The 24,751-nt window shown below is 41.5% G+C and overlaps 1 protein-coding gene across 2 annotated transcripts in view; it reads right to left on the reverse strand.

Moving 5' to 3' along the window:
* Positions 1–24,751, reverse strand: part of Pcsk5 (proprotein convertase subtilisin/kexin type 5) — a 416,016-nt gene that overhangs the window by 139,473 nt on the left and 251,792 nt on the right. For both annotated transcript variants that reach the window (XM_003472222.4, XM_013155069.3), the window contains exons 13-20: positions 17,401–17,537; positions 14,607–14,750; positions 10,437–10,539; positions 8,377–8,570; positions 5,182–5,266; positions 1,489–1,586; positions 942–1,071; positions 498–613 (exon numbers count right to left, since the gene is read on the reverse strand). In XM_003472222.4, coding sequence (XP_003472270.2) covers positions 498–613; positions 942–1,071; positions 1,489–1,586; positions 5,182–5,266; positions 8,377–8,570; positions 10,437–10,539; positions 14,607–14,750; positions 17,401–17,537 — 1,007 coding nt within the window. The remainder of the gene's footprint in view (positions 1–497; positions 614–941; positions 1,072–1,488; positions 1,587–5,181; positions 5,267–8,376; positions 8,571–10,436; positions 10,540–14,606; positions 14,751–17,400; positions 17,538–24,751) is intronic.

Below are 24,751 nucleotides of genomic sequence, written 5' to 3' on the forward strand. Positions count from 1 at the left end.
TGCACATTTGTCCAAACCCATAGAGTGTTCAATGTCAAGAGCAAATGCTTATGTGAACTATAAACTCTGGAGGAAAATGATGGGGCATTGTGGGCTCCTGGGCTGTGACAGATGTTCCACTCTGGTGCCCGACGTTGATTCTATGGGAAGCTGTGTAAAGAGCAGGCAGGAACACAGAGCACATCTCTGGACTTCTTGCTTAGCTCTTCTGTGAGTCTAAAACTGCTCTAAAAAGTCAAGTTTATTACTATTATTAATAATAATAAAACCTAACTGGAACTGTATTGGCTTGTGGGACTATTGGTAGTTTACTTCTTCTTGCAATTAAAAGTGTACAAAACCAAACCCATTAAAAGTTATAGGTTCCTGATGCCAATAAGATATAATAAGACTTGCCTTATCTGATGCATGCTTGTTAGTTTAAAATGGAAATGGATTAGGCCTTCAGTGGTAAGCTTGTCTTTGCTCAGGTGATCTAGAAGTGCAGTTGTACTCACCATCTTTGCAGATGGCTCCCAGCTGACATGTCCCTAGGTCTAACAGGTACCCGCTGGGGCAGCTGGTGCAGTCCTTGAACCCTGGGCCATGGCACGTCAAACAACTGGTGTCACATCTATAAGAAGACATACAATTTCAAATACTATCACCCATGGGAGCAGGTGTGTTTATTACCAGCTTTTTAATGTCTTAAGCTTAACCCACTCTTGGAAGAGGATACAAAAATCTTTTCCTTGCAGAATTTGCTAGGTTTGATAATATTAAAGAAAATACTAGGTAGATACTGAGGCTAGTAGGGATATAGCATGTATTTGAAACAGAACTATTACTTTTAAAGATTTAAGGTGGCCTCTAGGCCAAAAAGACCAGGCAACTTGGATTAAAGCTGTCAAGAAGTACCCAATGTTATTAAATGATTACACCTCGTCTCCAGAAGCACTTACCGCTTGCAGAATTTGTATCCATGCTCTGCAGACTGGTCTAGGTAGTAGCTGATGCCACAGCTCTGCACACATCTGCCCTCTTCCATGAAGTAACCCTCCGTGCAGTTAATGCACCCGTCAGCACCTGCTCCTTCAGCGCAAGACACATGCAGGAAACAGAAACCAAGCCTCAGAGGAGGGTGCAACAAGGGCGGCATCCTTAATGGTGCGTGGCACTGACATTCCTGTGCTATGAGTTTGTGTTATGCTTTCTCTTATTTCCTTTGTATGGGAAAACCCCTCCTATTTTAACTTGAGTCTATTTGCTAAGAACGCCTGCTCTCTTTGGAAAGATGTCATTGGGATATCTAAGTTTCTCAAGGAAGAGAGGATGTCAGTGGTGATAGACTTGGCATAAGCATTCACACATCATTATCAAAAGAGAAACAGTTTCCTCCACATTTTCTTTAGGTATATCAAGGTGTGTTGTATGAATGCTAGCTAGAACCAGACAGTTAAAGACAAAATGGGAAACCAGCAAATAAGCAGGAGAACTGGGAGAAGGTACCAACGCAGGTGGCGCAGAAGCGGTGGCAGGGCTGGCAGTCTTGGCCATTGAAGTACCATCCGTCTTCACAGGTGACAGAACACCGGGCTCCCTGCAGGCTGGGAGAAATGCACACAGGACTGTTAGCAGACAATGGCGATCAACGCAAAGCAGCCAGGATTCATTAAACTTCACACACGACAAACACTGTATCCTTAGAGACCAGTGGATTTGGGAGAGGTTCAAAGCTAGGCAAATAGCCTTGTGCCCCACGTTTTCTCTCTTGGTACAAGAATGAGATCTGTAGCACACACAGATGCTGCTAAACTCTGAGGACGGTCTCCTGAACTTTCAGACGGGCAGATGATCCTGCTTTATTATAACCCAGTGATCTAACAGATATCTGATTGACAAAACAATCACATTGCCTAACGATATGGCCAGCAGTTCCCTAATATCCAGACCTACTCCCCAATAATTTAAGTTATAATTCAATTGCAGTAGAAACACACAGTAAAATGAACTGCAACTGAAATAAAAGCTTAACAGCGACCCCATCCCATGCTCCAGCCCAGAGTCCCCGGAGTAGCTTTTCATATTTTTAAGTGCTTTTGATTTTTAAACTTTTATTGTTTCTTTCAGAAAAGCAGAATTCTTGGCCTGAGGGTACAGCTCAGGGGTACAGCACATGCTTAACATACACAAGGCCCTGGGTTCAATCCCCAGCATTACACTCACATACAAGGCCCTGGATTCAATCCCCAGCATTATACACGCATGTGCATGTGCGCGCGCGCGCGCGCACACACACACACACAAATTCTAATGCACTTCTGCCTGTTTCTTGATTTATTCATTTAAGACACTCTAATGAGGAGTATAGTGAATTTACCTATAGCACTGCTCTCTCAAACATCCTGACTTTTCTTTGTGTGTGTGTGTGTTTGCAGGAGTTATGAATCCCACATTAATTTACAGTGCATTTAAGTTTCTATTTTCTATCTTTATAATGAGACAGTCTCTAAAAGATTTGCCAGATGTCAAATGAGAAATACATACTTTTCTTTCCCTCTTACCTTTCTGTCAGCTCTGAGATTTCCCAAAACTTACAGGGTGATTTTTAAAATTATAATACACAGAATTTACAATACACAATCTAAAATACTAGACACTGAAAAACTAGCGTGATTGGAAACAGTAGAAACGCGATCCGACACCGCCACTGAACGCGTAGGAGACGGTGTCTCAGGAGCACGCCACGGCTGCTGCCTTCTCAGCCTTTACGTTGCTTCAGTTGACGACTTACTTGACTGCTCTAGGTGGATCACACTAACTTTAAAAATTCAAATTTATTTTTTCCTATGTTCAGTAAATGAAGTAGGAAAATAGTACAAAAATTAGAGAGAAAAGAAAAGAAAGGAAAAGAAAGGAAAGAAGGAAGGAAGATGTTATCTTCAATAGTTCCTGTAACAGTTTACTTCATTTTCTTGTTGGGCGCTATGTATAGATATTTTCCACTTGTTTTCCACTTCTCTTTAAGAATTTATAGGCTCTGTGAGATCAAAAGGTTCCAGGAAAATGCAAGTGGCCTGCAGCAGACAAAGGCAGCTTCATGGTCGGCGTGTGTGTCACCCATGGACCTCCTTCTCGGCCAGAGCGCGGTCATTTCAAAGCCATGTAACCCCTCGGCCTCTCTGCAGTGGTAGAGAAGGGACACTGCATCCTGGTCCTCGGGAGGTGGAAGGGCCACTGGAAAACTTATCACAATTTTACAAAGCCCGCCTGGTTTTTCCAAGCAAGGCCAGCACCTCTGAGCGGCCACTTTCATCAAGGGGCCAAGGCTGCGATCTGCGGGGAAAAAATGACCGGAAGGGACATGGAGCACAGGGCGGTCACCGCTCCCCGAGCTCTCTGCCACTTGCTGGACACAGGCCCTGTGAGAGCACGGCACCTGGCCCGGGGAAAGCCCGTGCCTTCTCTGAGGAACTGGCTGGGCCAGACCTGTGTGTCCACAGTGGCTGCTGGACTCTTAAAGCATAGCCAGTGCCACCCCAGAAGCCGCATTCCACATTTTTATATCATTTTAATTAATGTCTAAATCTGGAAGATTTGCACTGGGCTTGGTTATTGGCAAATGTTAGGGTACATCTGGGACCTCTCGACTTTTTAAAATCTACTTTCTCAACAAGACTTAAAAAACCCAAATGGAGATATTTCTCATAAAAATTATTCTCAGGATGGAGCTGTACTTAAGAACATATATGCCAGATTTTGAAAATTTAGTAAGGCAATAAAACAGAAATGTAAAATACATTAGTTTTTCAAGTTTGTCACATGTTTAAATAATATTTTTGGACATATTAGGCTAAATAAAAGATTTTATTAAAAGTCAACTTTCCCTGTTTCTTTTTTCTTTTATTATGGCTACTGACATATTAAAATTAAATGCATAGCTGGTGTGGTGGCACATGTCTGTAATTCTAGTGCTCAGGAAGCTGAGGCAGAGGATCACTGTGAGTTCCAGACCAGCCTGAGCTACAAAGTGAGCTCAAGGCCTGCCTGAACTGTACAGCGAGATCCTGTTTCAGAAAAAAAAAAAAAAAGTATGACTCTCATATTTCTATCAGAGTACATTGATTTAACTTTGTAGAGTGTTCCCTCAGAAATCAAGAAAGTAATCTAAGTAATCTGATTTCTCAAGGGCCAGTTAGGTGCCTCATACTAGACTAAAAATGGCCTCACAATGTTACCATTGTTTTTTTTTTCACCATAATTCTGCAAATTATGGGTTATATGGATGAGACAATGGAGGCTGGGAGGAGTTAAGCGACTTGCTCAAGGTCACCGCTAATAAACAGCAGAGGAGACCTGAGGCCACATCACTCTTCCTCCAGGAATAGTAAGGAGGCTGAACAGCTTGGTACTGATCAAGAGTTTTCATCTCGAGATGCAAGCTACTCATAGGCAAACGGACACTGAAGGTTTTATAAAGAAAAGGAACAAAGGTATAGATCGTAAACTTAAATGAACAAAATACCCAAAAGTGATTGATAAAGGCACTGTCAATACCCAAAAGGAATCCAGTGGGAGAGAATTCTAACTGTGCAGCCCAGCTCCTCCTTAGCCTAGGACGGTGATCCCTCCATACTGTCAAGAAGCTACCAGGTTGCTTTGAGCTGTGCATTCCTCTCATCTGTCTGATTGACAATCAGCGAATCCCTCATCGAAGGCAAACTTCTCCTGGTGCTAAATCTACATGCACACAATGGTATAATGGAGCCAAGCCTGAGGTACTTAAGATAAGAGAATGATTGGATGTGTGCAGAGAAATAATAAAGATAAGAGACTAACTTCCCACCACCGGAGGCATTCATCAGGTGGATTAAATATAATTCATTGGCATTACCTGTGTAATAATCCCCAAGCTGCAAAATGCAGACAAAAGCATGAAGGATGCTTCTCAAATAGTCATTTTTATTCACTTGTATCTGACTCACTTCTCTGCAGAGAATTTATTTAGTTTATAACCCTTCCTTAGCCAAGATGGCTTCTGATTTTTCATACCTAATGGTGGAGATAATGCAAGTTGTAGTTAACTTCTTCCAAAGGTAGACAGGAAGAGTGCTATTTGCTTGCTTATTCATTTTTTCCATCTCGTTTGCACTGAGAAGCACCTTGGGTGGTGGTATTTGATAAACTCCTTTACTCTCTTACCTTAGCCCATCCCTGCATTCTGTACAGTTATGGGGTTCAGTACATGTCTTGCAATTTTCGCTGCATTTCCGGCAAAGATTTTTTTCTGTTTTTTTAAAAAAAGAGAAGCACTGTTACAGATCAGTTGGTCAGCTGGGTTCCATAAAAGCACGAGAAGATGTTCTAATGTTTGCTGATATATTAGCATTCACAGCCTTGAGTAGGAAATCACAGGAAAAGCCTCAAAATCACATTTGTTATCACTTCTGGGTTAAGCAAGTGCAGGAATGGACTGCTTCCCTAGGAAATACCGGACCCTCCCTGACATCCCGCAGGCTGGAGAACTGCAGTCTACTTAGTCCTTAGCTGAATAATTTTTGGATTTTCTCCCCTCTCACACCCTTTCCCAAGCAGTTTTCTGACTCCCAACACTAAGAATCCGGTTGGTGAAGCTGGGCAGCCATGCTGTGGGCGCAGCATGGAGCCCTCTATGCCCGCAACCATTAGGGTCCTCTCACACCAGTGGCCAGAGAAGAAGGGACTTACGGTGCAGATTCAACGTAAAGCACCGCCTAATTCCTGCCTGGTCTGGAACAGAGCCTTGCACTTTATGGCTTCTGTGGAACTGATATAAACGCTGCTCTCCTTTGGATAATACCTACATTCTGTGGTGTAGAAATGTATTGATTTGAACAACTGCACTGTGATTCATGGTTTTCACAGTTAACATAAATCCAGGTCCACACTGGGAAAAAGTGATAAATGCACTATGCTATTGTGAAAAATTGTTCTATTGTGAAAAGTGGTCGTTTGGTATCTAAGGAAGGGCTCTTACCTTGGACAGACTTTTGCTGGGGACCTACTCTCCACTTTGATATGCAAGGAGATTATATTTCCAACTTGTTCGCCTGTTCTGTTCCTGCACCTGCCTTTAAATGTTAATGTTCTCTGGGGTTGTGCAGAGACCGTGATACTTATACACAGCACTCTCTGTGCTGTGAACAGTACTGGATGTGGCACAGGGTGGTGGTGGGAACCTCTGGCACATGTGGGCTGTGGGCTGTTTGCATCGCTGAATGCTCTGAAAGGTTCACTGTCCCTGGCCAGGGAAATGAAGTCACACATCCTGGGTTTGCCTTTTGCTTTCAGCATTTCTAGTGGGCAAATTCGGCATCTCTAGCCTCTCACTTGGTAGGTGGAGTTACCAGGGTACCCACTTCCAGTTTGTCTTGAGAAATTAATGAAATTACTCAAGAGGAAGCTATAAGCCACACACGTATTGGCAGTAACTATTACTGCTCATGATGCTATGTGATCACTGTGTTAGGTATAAAAGGACTCAGTAAAGGAGAAAACCATAATGAAAAGCAACTACACAGGAGAGAGACATGCAGCTCTTGAACCAATACTAAGTGATATCTAAAGTAACCGAACTTCTTTTCTTAATTATCCTTCTTCCAGGCTCTCCAAAAGGGCAGAGACCCCGAAGGTGGGAGAGCAGCTTGGTGATAGAGCCCACACTCAGCACATTCCAAGCCCTCCAAAAGAAAACAAAGGACTCTCGATTATTTTGATTTTGTCATATAACATTCTAGAACCAAATTTCTCTTCCAAGACTCAGCCTTCTGAGACAAAATTTTGACTTTATTCTCCAAGGAATGTGGATATTTCTGTGGATTTTTTATGCTCCTTCTCTCTCACTTTTCCCTTTCCCTATCAGATTGTAGCTCATGTTCCACATTTTGGAGCAGTAAGAGATGGAAAGAAATCCCTACCTTCTACTTTAAAGGTAAGATGAAAAACTTATCTGCTACACAGAGAGACCCCTTTGATTTAGGGAATTTCACTTCTTAGGAAGCAAGAGATCTTTTAAAAACAGCTCTTGTTCCTTTAAACTTGGGTTTTCTTATTTGTCAGGCTGTGCAGAAACACAGTATTTCAGTGTCATTACACACCATGGTGTGACACCTCTGTTAAGATGAATTACCCAAAACTCAGAAATGAAACAAAAGATCTCTGCAGCCCTTTTCAGGGTCACACTGGAGGTCACCAGTCTCTAGGACAGGATGGCAAACCTTCCAGAGCTTTCAATGACACAAACAGCCCATTGTGGCACATATGCTGCATGGGACCACCACTGCACTAGGACAATGCCTTCGTTTTGTTTGCTAATTATAGTGGATGAGGGCCGAGACTCTGAAGTTGTATGTTATGGCATAGATCTATTTGATAAAGTTGCAAATTATTTCAGACAAAATGGCCCCAGATTCTAGTTTTTTTGTCATGTAGGGAATGATTCAATTTCACCTCTAAATCAGCAAAGAGATTTCATTTGGCCCTTTCTGGTAGACGGCAGTACTTGATCATCTTGGACCCATTTGCCACCTTACATGTGACCTCATAATGAGCTATGTGCCTTTGACATATGTCATTCTTTATTTAAAATAAAGCCGTTCTTTTTAAACTTCTCTAAGGGTACAACCCGGTGCCACACAGCCTGTTCATACCTCGTGAGTGTACGGTAGAGAGCAGGCCCAGCCGCAGGCCTGGGCCACCCTTCACACACTTGTGGCTGGCAACTCCTAATTTGCATTTCTCACTTAGAGGGTTTCTACCCCTCTCATGACGGCCTCTTTTGTGGTCTACATGGTGTACAAACAATATGGCTTATGATGAACACCTGCTTTCCCTTTAGGAGTCTGAAATTTTGGTGCATGCCTAGGCTTGACACTGGGAGCTGGTCAGGTAGGCCCCTGGGCACTCAGTCTCCATGAGACTCAGTGGACAACATTTTACATGTGTGTCACAAATTCCTGTTGGTGCAATGAAGCACGTCCTGTGTGACTGTACTTGGGAAGGCACTCCTGGAAGCTTGTGCCCAGTTTTATCTGGACTTCGTCATTTCTCTTAGCTGATTTTAGTTTATATCCTTTTCCTCTAATAAACCCTAACTGTGCTTTTAAGAATACAAGTATACCCCAAGACTGATGAACATTCCTAGCAAATCTTGAATCTGGGCGTGGTCTTGAGAACCCTCTGACACAGTCAGTTCTAAGAATTTCTGTGCAGTGTTCTCTAAACTGTCTCTTAAAATAAACTGGCTAGAACCTGTTTGAGGTTAAGCAATGTACAGGTTTCATAAAGGATGCAATAGTCCTTCCAACGTCATTGAAATGAACATCCTACATGTTGTCTCAATATTTGAAATCAACTCACTGGTGTCTTGATAGGACCCATCAGGGCAGTGGACAACGCAGCTGTTGGTTTCTTCATTCAAGAAGTAGCCATATTTGCAGGACAGACATTGGTCACTATGGCTCCCGAAGCAGGACTCACAGCTGGGCGCACACTTTCTGCACCGCTTCTTGTCAGCATGGTAGTGGCCTGGGGGGCAGCTGGAGACACAGATCCTGCATGGTGGAATGACAAGAAAGAAGGCTGCATCACCGGGAACCCGGTCCTCGGCATCCTTCTGGAGAAGCTTGGCAAAGTGGGGGCCTTAGCCTGGGAATGTGTTCTGAACCAGGATGCTGACAACAAACCCAGAGGGCTGAGCACTGCTGGCTGAAGTTTCATCCCTGCACGGGACACTGAAGGAGGGACAGTGTCACAGGGTGCCATGTCCATCAGGTGAGGTGTCCCTTGATCTAACCATCTCTCAGTTCAGGTCCAGAACTAAACAGGAAGGGCGGTTAGATACTGAATCTCAACAGTTTGCCTGGGGTGGTGATTCACAGGCAAAGTACACAGGCATCTTGATTTTGTGCAGAGATAACTCTAGTTATAGGAGTTTTTCTTGCTTTTGTATGGGTCCTGAGTGTGTACACATCAGTAGTGGTTCTGGTTGTATGCTATAGTGTAAATTAAGATAAATATATTTACATTTATGTTGGTGGTAAGAAGCTGTTTTTCCTAATAACTTTGCCCACAATTGAAAGACAAGGCTTAATTTATTTCTTCAACAAATATTTACTGAGCACCAATTAAATATCACATTTCTGAAGTACAAGAGATCACAGAGGCTCTGAATTAGTTCAGGGCCTTTTCCTCAAGGAAGTTGGAGTCCAGCACAGACTCAATCAAGGATTTGAGCCTGTCTGGTTCTCCTGGGAGCCTGGGCTAAGGTGGTGCTCCCCATACGCAGCTCCCCAGAGTGACTTCTGCCTGCAGGAGGAGGAAGAGGGAGGAGGTCATGTGAGGGCCACGGGCCAGGGAGGACATGGTGTGGTGGGGCAGTCCATGGTCCATGGCTCGGTCCCAGGGCAATTACTTACACAGCTTTAGCAGGCAGCCAGAGGCTCAGGGGCACTGGGCACATAACGGTGTCCCCATGGGAGACTGAGAATAAGCAGGGACCAATACCAGGTGTGTGTGTGTGGGGGGGGGCAGAATGTAAGCCTGGCCTGTGCAGTAGCATTCCCATGGAGATGAATACAGCCACAGTATCGGGTAGGAACAGGGTGTGAAGGCCACTGAACTTTGGGTGAACAAGCAGAGGAAGTTTGAGAGCCTAGTGTCACCACGGTCACCTGTTAGCAGCAATGGATGCTTTAAAACTGCTACAACAGATTTTAAGATGTTCTAGTCACAAAGAAATGATTAGTATGTGCAGGAATGCTTAAATTGAATAGCTTGATTTAGCTACTCCACATGTGTGCACATTTTAAAACATCAGGTTATATATACATCATGTTTTTTTTTTTTTGTTTTTTGGTACCAGGAATCAACTCAGGACCTTGCGCTTGCCAGGCAGGCACTTATGTTGCTGAGCTATACCCCCAGCATTTTTAACATGATAGTTAAAACAAACAAAAAGACAAAAAAGAAAGAACTCAAGGGAAGCTGAGGCAGGAGGACTGCCAGTTCAAACCCAGCCTGGGAAACCCAGTGAGACCCTGTGTCAAAATAAAAGAGGACAGAGATGTAAACAGTTCAAAGGTCTGGGGCTCAATCCTGAGTACCACAAAGCAACACCAGCAGTAATGAATAAACAAAACAAAATGGAACAAACTGAAGAAGAGCAGGCATGTGCTGCACTGGTTTCTCCAGCTAAACGAGAGGACAGACATTTGCCCACGCACACCCATTACGTGCTCTGTGACTGGGCAGCATGAATTTCAGCACTGTGGATTCCACTGGTGGGCAATGATTGAGCCTGAGCAGCGCCTTCTTTGAGGTCGTGGCCTGGTGGAGGACATGGGGAAACGGTGGCCTTGGGCACGCACCCCACGCTGCTGGTCCTGGTGCCATGTGTGTGCTCTGCTGTGGTCTCTTACCTGGTATTATTTTTCAGCTTGTAGTAGTAGTGCAAACAGTCACTGCAGTGGTCTGGTCCGGGCCCGTCACAGCCCACCTCGCTGCACTCGGGATCGCAGGGGCCTTTCCAAAAGAGATCGGAGCAGAGCGTGAGCAGAGCACTCCTGCAGGTCTGCGTGATCTGGGCTTTGGCTCAGGACAGCATCCTATTACTTTTTTCTCTTACACAGTGACAGTTTCTTTAAGACAGGGGACTAGTAGGAAACAGGAATGTAAGCTCAGAGACAAACTTTTGGTTTTTATCAGGAAAACTACATGGCCTAGGTATCAGGTACGTCGAATCTACCCAAGGCCCATTCTTCTAAACATATACAGCTGCATGGTGGAAGATAAATATTTCAGGATTCAAATGAACAATGTGACAGATGCAACTGGGAAAAAAAAAAACCCTGCAATTAACATGCAAAACAAAGACATAGGATTTACAGAAAATGAGAAGCTAGGTGCTGACCAAAAAAAAAAGTGTTAATGCCTGGACCAAACTGCCTGTCTTGAGGTCATTAAAGCCACAAAGAACTTCTGAAATACCCATTATGGCATCTGCACAAGCTTATCAGTATCTAGTCCTGGATCACAAAGTAGGTACCTTAGGTGCAGATAATAGATTGAAAATTGCAGTCTACCCAAAGGCAGTGAGAAACTCCATGAGAGAAAATGACACAAAAATGTAAAAATGAGAACTAGCATAAAAGAATGTCAGACCTGGGATGGAGGCGCCTCATTTCTCTTGCTATATAGTCTTTGGTATAGAGAGAGAGAACAAATAAAGAGAAAAAAAAATAGCAGAAAATCATTTTGCAGTTGGCAAAAACTTTTTATTGATATGGGCTACTTACAGTTTTTAATTCTTTTTCCCTGATTCTGTACTTTGGCATATGTGGTCTCCCAATTATCAATATATTTTGCACTGAAAATTCATATGATTTCAACCATCAATGAATAATTGCATGAAATAGTAAGCCAAGGGTACCAGAAATATTTTGAATCCTACTTTACTCTAAGGGACTTAGTGTTCACTCTGGTTTCTCTAAGATATTATCGAACTGTGTCCAAAATAACTGAATCCCAGAAGCATAAAATGCTAGAGCAGGGTGGAATGACTTAGAAAAATATCTGGTAGTCACTCATTTTACTAATGAGAAGATCGGTTTTTCCAAGCATTAACCGTGATTTGCCCAGGATCGCATAGCTAGAAGGGTTTGGATTAACATTGTCCTGCTATCTAGTCAGTATTTCTTGCCTAAAGGTAGCAAATCAGGTACGCAAAATGACCTTTCCATCCTAATGGAAGTAAGTTATTTCAAATGCTGCAGAATTAAAATATATTACCAATTAACTACAAGAGTCGTTCGACAACACTGTTTATCCCCATTTCCCCACAAATCTTAAATTTATCTTGACATTAAATTCCACAGCAAGTACAACTTGGGACCGGTTAGCTGCCCACTGTCTAGCAGGGGAAAGACGGCTATGCTGGAAAGGACTGAAGTCCGGCTAGCTCTGGTTCTCATGGTCCCTGGGATTCAATGAAACAGAATAGGGATCTGGTTATTTATAAAGCTGTCTTTGCCTCTAGTCAGGCTGCCTTCTAAATGAAGGTAAAAAGTCACAGTTCCACAGGAAAGAGTCATGGGTGGCCCTAACATTTCACCAGCTGATTTCTAGAATTTAAAAAAAAAATCCTAAACACATTTATTCTTGCTATGTGCTCTCAGGGCTTTGTATGGTAGGTTCACATGCTATGCTGTTTCTCTGATAATTTTAAACTATCCCAGATGCAATCTAGCATTGCAGGTTGCAGAGTAATAATGAAGTAATTGTCTCTGGTCTCTGATAACTGCCAATATCAATACTTCAGAGATGTAATAAGGAAACCCACAAAATTGTTTCACTATGTTCAGAGTTTTAACCTTATCAAAATCTGAATAAGAAATAAAAGAAATAGGTTTCTATTGGGTCCATTTATGCTTTTGGCTATACTTTCTCCTGTCAATGATGACAAAATGGTGGACAGTATAACATAAACAGTCATTTTATAAGCCTGAAGCAAACCAAGGCAAAATCTTATGTACTCTAGTTAACCCCATTGGTTATAATTATCCAAGCATTTTACTGATTCTGAGAGGCTACCTATTTAGAACAAAGGAACTATATGAATATTTAAGATATTCTCCAGTGATTAATGAAGTACATTTATTTCAGTAGTTAGAGAAAAATCCTAGAAGTACAATAACCAAATATTTCTTATCTGAAGGTATATCATACTTCTACTTATACAAAGTTCTCCATCAGGGAAGCTTTCTGTATTAGGTGTTACATATCATATCTCAAGAGAAGTGGTTTTAGGAGTTACAGCCAATGCAACAAGACAGGGGTCAGAAATATAATGGAAAGGATAAAAGATCACAATTTTCAGGTGAGATGGCGGAGTACTGAAAGCACCAGAAAACCAACGCTAAACATAAACAGTATATTAATCACAGAGTTAAGTCACGTGGACGGATATCAGATAAAAATGCAGCAACCAATAGATTTCCTCCATACCCGTGTATACTGATCAGAAAGCGAGCAAAGTTTTCCCTTACGTGAGCAATAAGATCATGTTAGATCTAATTACTTAGGTATAACATAATCAAGAATCAAACTATATAAAATTAAAAAAGATTTCACCAAAATAGGACAATTGTACATTTTAGGTGGAAAAGCAATGTATTGTGAAAAATAATTTTTTCCATGAGCTTGCAAGCATGTAAATTCAGATTAAATTCCAATGGGACTTTTAAAGGGAACTTAGTAAACAATCTAAAATTTTATCTGGAGAACAGCAGGGCAATCATTTCTATGAAAATGGAAAGCAGATGTTCAAAAAATATTAAAATACATCAGGAGGGCTGAGGGTGTAGCCCAGTGGTAAGGGGTATGATTAGCAGCATGAGGGCCTAAGTTCAGTTGGGAACATCCCTGAGCCTTCCCCACACCCTCAAAAAACCAACCAAACAGACAGAAAAACCCCACAGAAAACACTGCATGTGGTTTGAGAACAGATTGATGAGCAGAAAAGGTACAAGGACAGACCTTGACATAGACACTTACATTGAAAGACAGCATCATAGACTAATATCAGAAGGGATACTCAGCCAGTGATGTTAATCTGTTTGGGAACTGAGAATAGTTTCAATTCCTACTATATATCAGAAACCAGAGTGAGTCTAGATGAGTCAAGGGTCAAACATAAAAAATAAGGGATTACAAACAACAACAACAACCATATGACTATTTAGCTGATATTCAGGGATAAAACTGCACTAAAAAAATCAACTGTTTATCTGAAACTATATATCCTTTTCTCTAATAGTTTAATGTTAAATTGCCACAAAACAAAACAAAAATTATATTCAGGAAGCAAGTGGTAACTGAGAATATGTTTTCAACCAACATGAGCTGAGGTGACGTGCAAAGAGTTCTCACAACATAGGTCCGAGACTGACTGCCATCTCCAATAGGAAAACGGGCAAAAGCCAGTCGTATGAGTTCGGGGAACCTCAGGGTAAGTGTCCAGGTTTACTAAGGATCAAAGCCATACAGTTTTAACAACTGCTCTTTTTCTGCTTTGTTGTTTTCTTTCCAGTCAACCCTTGCAGGGGGGTGCGCACCCAAAGCCCCACAGCGGGTCACGTCTGGAGAGCAGGCTGCCTGGATGTTTCCAAGCCCCACAATTCATTTCCCTCCTTGCAGCAGTGAATCTCAGAATGGGATTCTACTCAAAAGAAATAGTGAAAGATACAGGTAAAGGCTCATACATCACCATGTGTAGGTAAACTGTGTTTAAAAGTAGTGTAAGGCTAGGCAAACTACGCATGGCACACTGGGGGTTACCACGCCTGGGACAGTCACAGGATGGCACATCAACTCTGCAGACAATGTTTACTTAAGGCTGCCCGAGTAGATGAATAGGTGAACAAGCTAACAGGTATACACAAAACGTCTGGGAGGATGGATGAAATACACGGCAACGTGATTAGTGTGTTAGCACAGCTTATGCTATTTTAATCATGTATTATCCCACATGATGGGCGAAGGTGTGGAGCATTCTGAAAAATGAAGATGTACCCCACTGCAGCCCCACTCACCCGCATAATCCTCTGCACCGTAGTCCTCTGTGGGGTCCTCAACACGGCTGTATCGGAAACGTTCCACCTTAGGGAATTCGTTGGTTGGGGAGTACGGCTGCTCTGATGTGCCGTAGAGGACTAAGGACCATTCTTTCAATTTACCTGTGAACCACGGCATGACCAAATGGTCACTGTTTAGCTGTAAAACTTCTATAAATCCTTTACACATGCACGCATGCATGCATATGCACAACAAAACTGTGGGGAGCAGATCGAAAGGAGTCCCTGCATCACAAACACAGCTAACTCTGCACACTTTCCACTGTTTGCAGAATTAACTCTTTAATAATTTATACACCCCGGATTTACTGAGCACTTTACTGGATCAGTCTTCATTTAATCAGCATTTATAGGAAAATGGGGAAATGAACATACTTCAGATTACTTGATCAAGGAGTGAATTTCAAATTCTGACTATTTGAGAGAATTCCAGAATTCTTTCGGAAGCTTTGTTTTTTTCCAGGCACAAAGGTTTTATTTGGGATTTTCAGAATTTTTAGTATTATCCCAGTAGTTAACATATAGACAAAAAAATCCAAACTTGTATTCTGTCTAATTCTTAATCTATCATTCAATGTTCAGAAAGAATCACTATATACATTTTTTAATTTTTTCTTTCTTTCTTTTTTTGTATATTTAGCTTTGTAGTGCAGGCTAGCCTCAAATTCAGTGATCCTCCTGCCTCTGCCTACCGAGTGCTGGGATTACAGGAGTGCACCACCATGCTCAGTTTGTAAACTACCTAACCGAGTGTGCTGTCTAATATGACAGCTCCTGGATGGATAGTATACGGCTACTTAAACGAATAGAAATTGACTAAAAGTGGACCATTCTCCTTCCTGCAGTCTCCTGGGCATCTGCAAAACAGCAGTTCCTAGTCAAGAATGCCACCAGAGAGACCGCAGTGATAGTCTCACTCCTGGATGGGTTACAAGGAATATTCTACTTCTGCTAAGTCCTTATGTATCCATTTAACTCCTAGTTATCAAAAACTTAAAATGTCCAATGCAAACCAAAGAAAAAGGGAAAACTGCCTCTAAGCCATTAAGCTTAATGTGATTCACATCAAAAGGAATCAACCACAAGAAGTGATTTAAAATAAAACCATTTCAAGGCTACAAATATGCCAGGAGGGAGGCAGAGTTCCCCTTAGGATGCTTCTCACCTTTGCTTAACACAGAGACTCTGGAATGGTCAGGGCTGGGCTCAGGGTTAGGGAAGGGCGAGGTCGGAGAGACCTTCAGCTGCAGGGCCTTTCACTCGTCAGCATCCATAACCATCATCAGATCTGTGCTTAACATTTCTAAGCACAGTGCTTACTCTACGATAGCAAGCCCATGCCTAAACACTGTAAATTTTATTCTATTTGATGCAATAGTGACTCCAAGGTAAGGACTAGTACTCCCAATATACAGATGGGGAAACTGAGGCATAGCAGTTACTAACTTTCTCAACTTCAGTAAGAAAAGGAAAACGAATATTAAAAATCATTCTGAATTCAAATTCTGAGCTCTTAAACTGTGTTCCAAAACTGTCTCCTGTTCAATTCTAGGACTTGAGGAACCTGACACTAAGAAATAAATATACACATTCCTCCCGGACTGATGCTGATGTTTGGTCCTGATAAAACTTAATTGAACTTATTATAAGTTAAAACTATATTTCATATACCTAGCCTACTACACATCACAGCTTAGCTTAGTCTACCCTAAATGGGCTTATAATATTTACATCAGCCTTCAATTAGGCAAAAATCACCTAACACAAAGCCTGCCTTATCCAAATGTTGAATATCTCCTGTACACACACAGATGGGTATTCTGTAAACAGTCAGGATGCAGAACCAGGCTATCCAAAACGCACAGCCAACATGGCATTCTGGAGAACCAGTTACTTTGTCTCACACTGGTGTGACTTTCTGGGGCCGTGGTTCCCTGCCTCTGGCCAGCACCGTCAGGGAGTACTGTCCTGCACATCGCTGGTCCAGGAAAAATCAAAATCTGAATTCTAAATATGGTTTCCACTGAGTGCAGGTTGCTTTCACATCTCCAGGAGTCTTAAGATGAACAATCACTAAGTCAGGGATCACCCTCTAAGGACTCACTTTTTTCTGCATTGTGCTCTGGGTCAATTAGTTTACCTGTGACACTTGCCTTCTGCCAAACATTTCCTTGCACTCACTGGTTAGTGGCCCTGCTTTCCACAAACAAAGTGGTTCAGGCTCAACTCTAAGCAGCACTCGTTAAGTGGTGGCTAGAAGGGAATAATCCTCGGGAACTGGTGCCTGCCCACTCTTGTCTCAAGGTAGCGACACAAGGGGAAACCTGCTTTCCTTAAGGCATCTCTTGGGTGGATCAATGGAATATATAACACAGTGACACGCAGGTCACATCATCCACAGTCACCCTAAAACCTATTTCATTTTGGATCTAAAAATTTATCCTCCAACGTGCTTTCAGGAGTGCTGTCTCAAAACTGTGCTTGTGCCACTTCTGAAGGACATCATAGGCCAGCTAGGCATAGGCTTGCAATTCATCTCTTTAATTTGCACTTATGAGGCCAAGCAGGTGTCATTGTTACGCTTTTGACCTTCCAGAACTAAACAAACCTCCTAATAAAGTATCCAGTTACAGTATCTTGTTATAGCATCCCCAAACAGGCTAAGACATGTGAGAAACACTCTCTGGTCAAAATATATTCATTCCATCATTTTCCTGTGTGATACGATTATTGACAGAAAGGAAGCGCTCACCAGGAGTCTTGAAGTTCCTCAGTTGGGAGGGAGTATCATAAACTTCAAGGATCCAGTCGCCAGCAGCTTGTTCTCCCCAGCAATGAATGGTCATGAACTCCCAATTTTTAAATCCTTCCATAGAATGATCAAACAGCCTGGAAGAGAACCACAAAGCATTGTCATGTAGGGAATTTAAAATCCAGTAAGGCACAGGCAGCATTGTGATTGGTGGTCATTTGTAATCCATCAGCATCCTTAGCTGCACACTGGAGCCTGCCTTCATCCCGGAATGATCACTTAGAAGACTCAGATGTGTACCAATGCCACACTCTAAGCAAACGGGCCTGGGGCTGGTCACTCAAGGGCAAATCGACAAGGACTAACCGTGTGGGGAGCAGGGAAGCTAGGCTAGGTGAGACTCCACCCACAACACTGACAGTAAAGGGCTGAAGATACAGCTCAGTCACAGCGCCTGCCTGGCAAGTGTGAGGTCTTGACTTTGCTTCTTGGTATATATATATATATATATATATTTTTTTTTTCACCATAAAACTCAAAAAATTCTTTTAAAATATGTACCCAAGAGACATAGAATTCCATAAGTGTTTGTAAATTTTCTTTTTTTCTTTTTTTTTTTTGGGACAGGGTCTCACTTGCTATGCAGTTCAGGCTGGCCTGGACTCACTACAAGGCATTGACTAGTCTTGAACTTGTGGTGATCCTCCTGCCTCAGCCTCCCAAGTGCTGGGATTATAGGCATGTGCCACCACGCCTGCTGAGTGTCTGTAATTGTCAAAATCTATAAACAACTCAAGTGATCATTAAGCAGTGAATGGTGAGTAAATTGTAGTATATTCATACAATGAAATAATACCCAGTACTAAAAAATGTATATAAGAAACATATAAACAATCATATATATGAATTTAATAAACATGCTAAGTGAACTGAGTGTGACACAAAGCCTTCGTATTGTTTTTTTTTTTTTTTAATTGGTACTGGGGATCGAACTCATGACCGCCTGCTTGCAAGGCAGGTGCTTATGCCGCTGAGCTAAATCCCCAGCAAGCCTTCGTATTTTATGATCTAGGAAAGGCAAAATTATAAGGAGATGGATCGGTAGTTATCAGGGGCTTAGAAGGGGAAACGGAGAGGAGAGATGGAAGTTTTGAGGGAACTCAGTTGTTTTATATCTTGAAACTAATGGCATGAGGGTGCACAGCTGTGCAGGTGTGTTAAATTCACTATTATTCTTGTAAAAATCGAAATTGTTTACAAAATTGTTTGATGTTGCTCAGCAGCAACTCTCCCCCTTATTTTTATCCCGATCCCGTTCAGGCAGCCATGGCTGGAACCCCACTGAGGGTCCGGGCTTCCGGTCTTTCCAGAGACTTTCTAAATTCTTAATTCCCTACACCCAGAAGGTCCTGAAGTCCTTTTCTGTGAGGTGGAATCTCACGGTGGAACGTAAAAGATAGGAAAAGAGATAGATGTTTTTAGTAATTTTCTTTTAAAAATTCTACAGCCTTATTATTTTATTAAAAAAAATAACAAAAGAGTAAGTTGAGAATCAAGCATGGTAAAGTGGAAGGAAAACACGTGCTATCTAGCATCATCTTGGGAACAACCATGCCTGGTCACCCTCCTTCAGTGGAGATGGAGGAATAAAGTCAGGGCAAATGGATGCAGACAGCCACCCGGAAGATGTGGTCCACTGCTCTTGCCTTAATTACTTTTCCTTGTTTTTTTGAGACCGGGTCTTACTATACAGTTTAGGCTTTGAGCTCATTTTGCAGCCAACACAACATACAACAATGGAAAACACAACAATCCTCCTGCCTCGGCCTCCTGAGTGCTGGGATTACAGGCAGGAACAAGCCAACCCAGCCCTTGCTTTAATTTTATGTTTGCCAAGTAAACTAGTGGTTGTACTTTGACTTTGTAGGTATGTCTTCCTTTGGAAGAAACTGTGCCTCTCTGAAAACAAAGATAACCACTGTAGTCTCCTTAAAACAGTGTATTAGAAGCTGACCTTTTTATTTTACTTTTTAACTTTATGGCTCTGGTAAAAATGATACCTGTTTATTACAAAAAGTTCAGAATTTTTTTTTAAAAGAAAAATAAAAAGAAGAAAGGTCCATAGACAGAACTAGAATAAACAAAACTTCCTCTCAGAATCACCAGAACTCCAGTGAGTTGGTTATAATTACTGCTTTCATTTTTCAGGTACATTTACAAACTTATATACATATTTAGTTCTACAGAAAGCATTTTTAAAATAAATTGGATCGTACTTTAAGTGATCTTCCAAAAGCTGTATTTTTAAAAGAAAATTTAAAAAATACAAATGATACAGAATTTCACAAGATAATAGGAAATTAACAATGGCTATTACATTGCCTATTGTTGTCTTTAAAACAGTTGCTCAGATTACCAGATACAGGCACGCAAACTGATCAAACAATAGAAGCACTAACTGTTCCTTTCAATGAACTAACAGTCCAATTATCTTAGCTATCTTGGATATATACATATATAGTTTGTGTTTATATATTGTGTATATATATTTGTATACATGCACATTTCCCCTTTTCTTCTTTTCACCATTCATTCATCCTAGTTGTTCTTTCCTTTTTAACAGTTTCTTTCCTTTCTACAATACTCTTTCAATTTCTTACAGCAGGGAAATAATACATTGTTTCCACATGGGAGTCTGATTTATTTCACTTTTGAGGGTGGTGTCTAGTTGCATGCAGTTACCTATAAAAGGCTTGAGTTTACCCTTCTTTACTGCAGAGTAGGACTCCATTGAATAAAAAGACCACATCTTTTTATCCATTCTTCGGTGAATGGCCATTGTGTTGTTTCCAGGATTTACTCATTACAAACTGTGCTGCTATAAATATGGATGTACCTGTATCACTGTGGTGTGATGTTTCCAATTATTTGATAAAAATACACAGAAGGGGAAGAGCTGGGTGGAACAGGACCTCTAATTCCAGTATTTTGAGGAAATCTCCATGCTGATTTCCACAGTGGTTGCACCAGTCTACATTCATACCAATAGTGGCCAAAGGTTCGTTTTTTCCCCACAGCCCCTCCAGCATTTGTAATTGGATGATTTTTTGATGACAGCCATTCTTTCTGGAGATGGAATCTCAGTGTTGTTTTAATTTGCACTTCCCAAATGACCAATGATGTTAAACATTTTTTCATATAATTTACTTGCCATTTGTATTTTTTCATCTGAGAAGTGTGTTTTCATCTCACATGCCCATTTTTGGACTGGGTCTTTGAATTTGGGGCTTGGTATTTTTTTTTCTTACTTGGTAGTGGGGATCGAACTCACAACCTGTGCATGCCATGCAGGCACCTGTGCCACTGAGCTAAATCCCTGGCCCTGGGGCCTGATGTTTTTCAGTTCTTTGTATGTTCTAGATAGAGGTCCTTTGAGGGATGCTTGGCTAAAATATTTTCCCAGGTTGTGGGTTTTCTTTTCACTATGTTGGTGATTACTTTTGAGGTGAAAAAGTTTAATGAGATCCCAGTTGTTGATTCTTTGAAGTATTTCCCATGCAGTTTGGCTTTTGTTCATGAACTCTCTGCCTACATACTCCTATGCTGTCATGATTTCTCCCTACCTTAACTTCCAGTAGATTTAATGTTTCTATTTTAGTATTTGGATCTTTGATCCATTTTGACTTTAGTTTAATGTATAGTGTTTAGTTTAGTTTAGGCATGAATCTGCTTTTGGACTTTAGCATGTGGAAAGCCAGTTTTTCTAGTCCCATTTATTGAGGAGGCTCTCTTTCTTCTAAGTGAGCATGATTGGCCCCTTTGTCAAAGATAAGGTAGCAGAGTGTGTTTGTAGTTCTGTCTGCATCTTCAGATACAACTCCTGATCTTCAGGTATGCTTGTTTTTGCTGGTACCATACTGATTTTATCCCAGTAGCTTGGTAGTATAATTTCCAGTCAGGGATTGCAATGCCTCCTGCCTTATCTTTGTTGCCCAGGATTGCCTTTGCTCTTCTAGGTCTCTTCTGGTTCCAGGTGAATTTTAGGAATATTTTCTCTAGATCTGTGAGGTATGCTAATGGTATTTTGATTAGGATCACAATACAAAGACAAAAATCACATGATCATCTCAATAGATGTAGAAAAAGGTATTGATAAAATCTCACATTCATATGATAAAAACCCTACACAACGTCAAAGTAGGTGGCCTTTACTTCAATCTGATAAAATCCACCTATGACAATCCAACAGCCAACATCATACTAAATGAGCAAAAACTGAAAGCCTTTAAACTAAAATCAGGAACAAGACAAGGATGCCCACTATCACCACTCCTATTCAATATAGTACTGGAAACATTAACCTGAGTAGTTAGACACGAAAGAGAATTAAAGGAATAAGGATAGGAGAGGAAGAAGTTAAATTATCATTATTTGCAGATGACACAATACTCTACATAGAAGAACCCAAAAATTCCACAAAAAGTCTTCTAGATTTAATAACCAAATTCAGTAATGCAGCTGGATACAAAGTTAACACTCAAAAATCAATAGCATTCCTGCACTCAAACAAACTCGCTGTGAAAGAAATTAGGAAAACCATATCCCTCACAATAGCATTAAAAAATGAAATACGTAGGAATTAGTCTAACAAAGTAAAACTTTACACACTGAAAATTAAGTTACTCTAAAAAAAATTGAAGAGGATCTCAGAAAACAGAAAGATGTTCTTTGTTTATGGATAGGAAGAACCAACATTGTGAGAATCTGATCTTTTTAGAAGACATTATTATTAACAGTGTGTTTGAGGTTTCCTCTAAAATGCTAGCTGGAGTCCAAAACTGGGTTCAGTGATACAGGACTGTGACCTCTAGATGTAATTCCTACAGAAAGGCAATAAAAAGAAGAACCCTCTGGTGTCTGTTCCTTGGCTCTGGAAAGGGGGTATAAAGGGAGCTGAACAGACGCCTTTACTGAGGGACAGCTCTGCTCTTTGATGTAAGCAGATGTGCTTGAAAATCTCCCTGGTGGAGTTAGTGGGAGGCAGTGATTTCCAAACCTAATATGCACATGAAGCACACTCTGTCTCAGGCCCTCTTTCTCCTCCTCTCCTTTCCTCTCTTAAAATCTGTGCATTATCTGGAAAGGTTATGACACCCTTTTGAATAGGGCTCTGTAGCACCTCCATCAGGCCCACATGGGATTGGGTTGTGTATCCCCTGATGACAGGGATGAAAACGATGTTCCTGCCCTGTCCCTGGTCCTTACTACAGGATTTATGGAAATCTTATAGTTCATTGCAGAGCCCAAATAGGCAGGCGGGTTTGCACAAGTTTATGGTTTAAAACTGGACCTGGCCAAAAGAAACTGCTATGTCATTATCCCACTTACTGACAGCCATAGAAGCCCTTAGTCAGAACCTGGGGTGTGTGAGGTGGGGCAAAAGGCAACCCAGAGACAGAAGAAGAGGCGCTTTCTTCAGCTGCCCTCCTTCCGGGATGTTATTAAGGAACCGTGTGGACATGGAAAACCAGTGTGGAACCATCTCTGTCCACGCACGGCTAGACCTTGAGCTCCGGTCCGCGTGGGCTGCTATCCCTGTGAGGGCACTGAGGCAATAACTTGTCACATAACAGAGCTCCACGAGTGCCAGATTGGAAAGCGGCTCCCAGGCAGTTCAGACAGGACATCTGGCCTTCTGCCTGAAACCCAAAACTACAAGGGGGACTTGGGCTTCTGTCACACAGGGCAGGCCTGTCCCACCACCGCGGCCAGTGTTCACTTACTCACAGGTCAGCTGTCTGACTGCTGGATTAACAGGTCCCAGGCTGCTTCCCTTCCACTCTTTCTCACCCACCTTCAAGAACCATACCCTGGCCTGGCCACCAATCACTTTGGGATTGCATTTGGAACAGAAAAACTAAATACAGACTGGAAGCCAAGATTACTTGTAAATCAAAACCCATACGAGAATTTCAAAGCCTGGATGTAGATGGGCTTTGTCCATGTTTGTCTGTGTCCGTGTAGCTAGGCAGCTTCCCCCTTGGTCTCCTCTCTCTCCGCACAGCTGGACATGATCAAAATAGATGGTCTGCTGCTGCGTTCACTAACCTGGCACCCACTTTCCAGTCACAGATCACTGAAATAGGGGTGTATGATTCCATATTTGGATTCTGATTCCATCCTTCAATTGTTTTATATTCATAGCCGCATTGGCATTTTTCAAAAACTACATTTTGAAGGCAACGTAGGTTGTGGATGGGTTTGATATTGCAAAGAACATATTTGCCCAAGACAATTAAGGGTGAAACCATGGGCATTTATTAAGGAGATTCTCTTTATAGGATCAGCTAAAGAGTCAGATGCCCGGTTTGAACACCTGTGGTATGCTTACAGCATACATGACAAGCACCAACATGAGTGGATGAACTCCTTGCCTATATCTGCTTCTGCTGCAGCAGAACCTGGAGCTGTCAAAGATAACCTTATAGTCATGTGCTCCATGAAATGATGCATGGCCCTGGTAGCACAGATGCCTGGTAGCCCTACTCCTGTGAGCAGTTTCCCAATAAATTACTTTGGATAAAGCTTGAGAGAAAAGCCTTGCCATTAAGTGTAGTACATCCTTTGAAGAATTAACTCAGGAAATAACTCATAATTACTCTCTCCCCTCAAAGAGTCTAGCTGAGTATCAAGGCTACAGCATTTTGCTATAATGTCACAGCCATTTATAAGCTCTGACAGCTATGTGTTATTATACAATTATTTCTAAATTGAAAATGGATTTTAATTTCAGGAGCACCGATTACTATCCAAACAGTATTTATTACTCCATAATTAGACATTAAGCCAATATTATTGAAAGATTTCTCTTTATCATTTGTTCACGTATCTGGTGTGTCATCACAATTTCAGGAGCAGCTCAGCAAGCACTTCAACACTCACTGGGCTCAGGGATGATCGAGTTTTTATGTCCTAGCTTTTCATATAGGATATTTAACACACAAACACTTTGCCTTTCTCTCTTTCCTCATGTAAACTGCTTCTTCCATAAAGTTTGAGAGAAAGACACTGGTTCTAAGGCTTTGGAATAGCTAAAGTGATGATTATCTTAAAATTTCAAGTTGAATATTACTGTCAAATCCTTTACCAATACCCCAAATGCATTTCTTCTTCAAGATACATGCTATAAGTTGTTAGTCTTCTTGAAGATTTATTCCATGTTATAGTAGATGGCTTTTTATCTAAGAATCTGTTTTATATTATAAGCTCTTTTGTACAGTCTCGACCAGCATATCACTCACAAGTTTTTTGATGACATAAAAAAATAACAAGAATGAATGTGAAGACCAGG

This window comes from Cavia porcellus, unplaced genomic scaffold, assembly GCF_034190915.1.
Source record: "Cavia porcellus strain 051 isolate PalLab524CR breed Dunkin Hartley unplaced genomic scaffold, mCavPor4.1 scaffold_1, whole genome shotgun sequence".
NCBI lineage: Eukaryota > Metazoa > Chordata > Mammalia > Rodentia > Caviidae > Cavia > Cavia porcellus.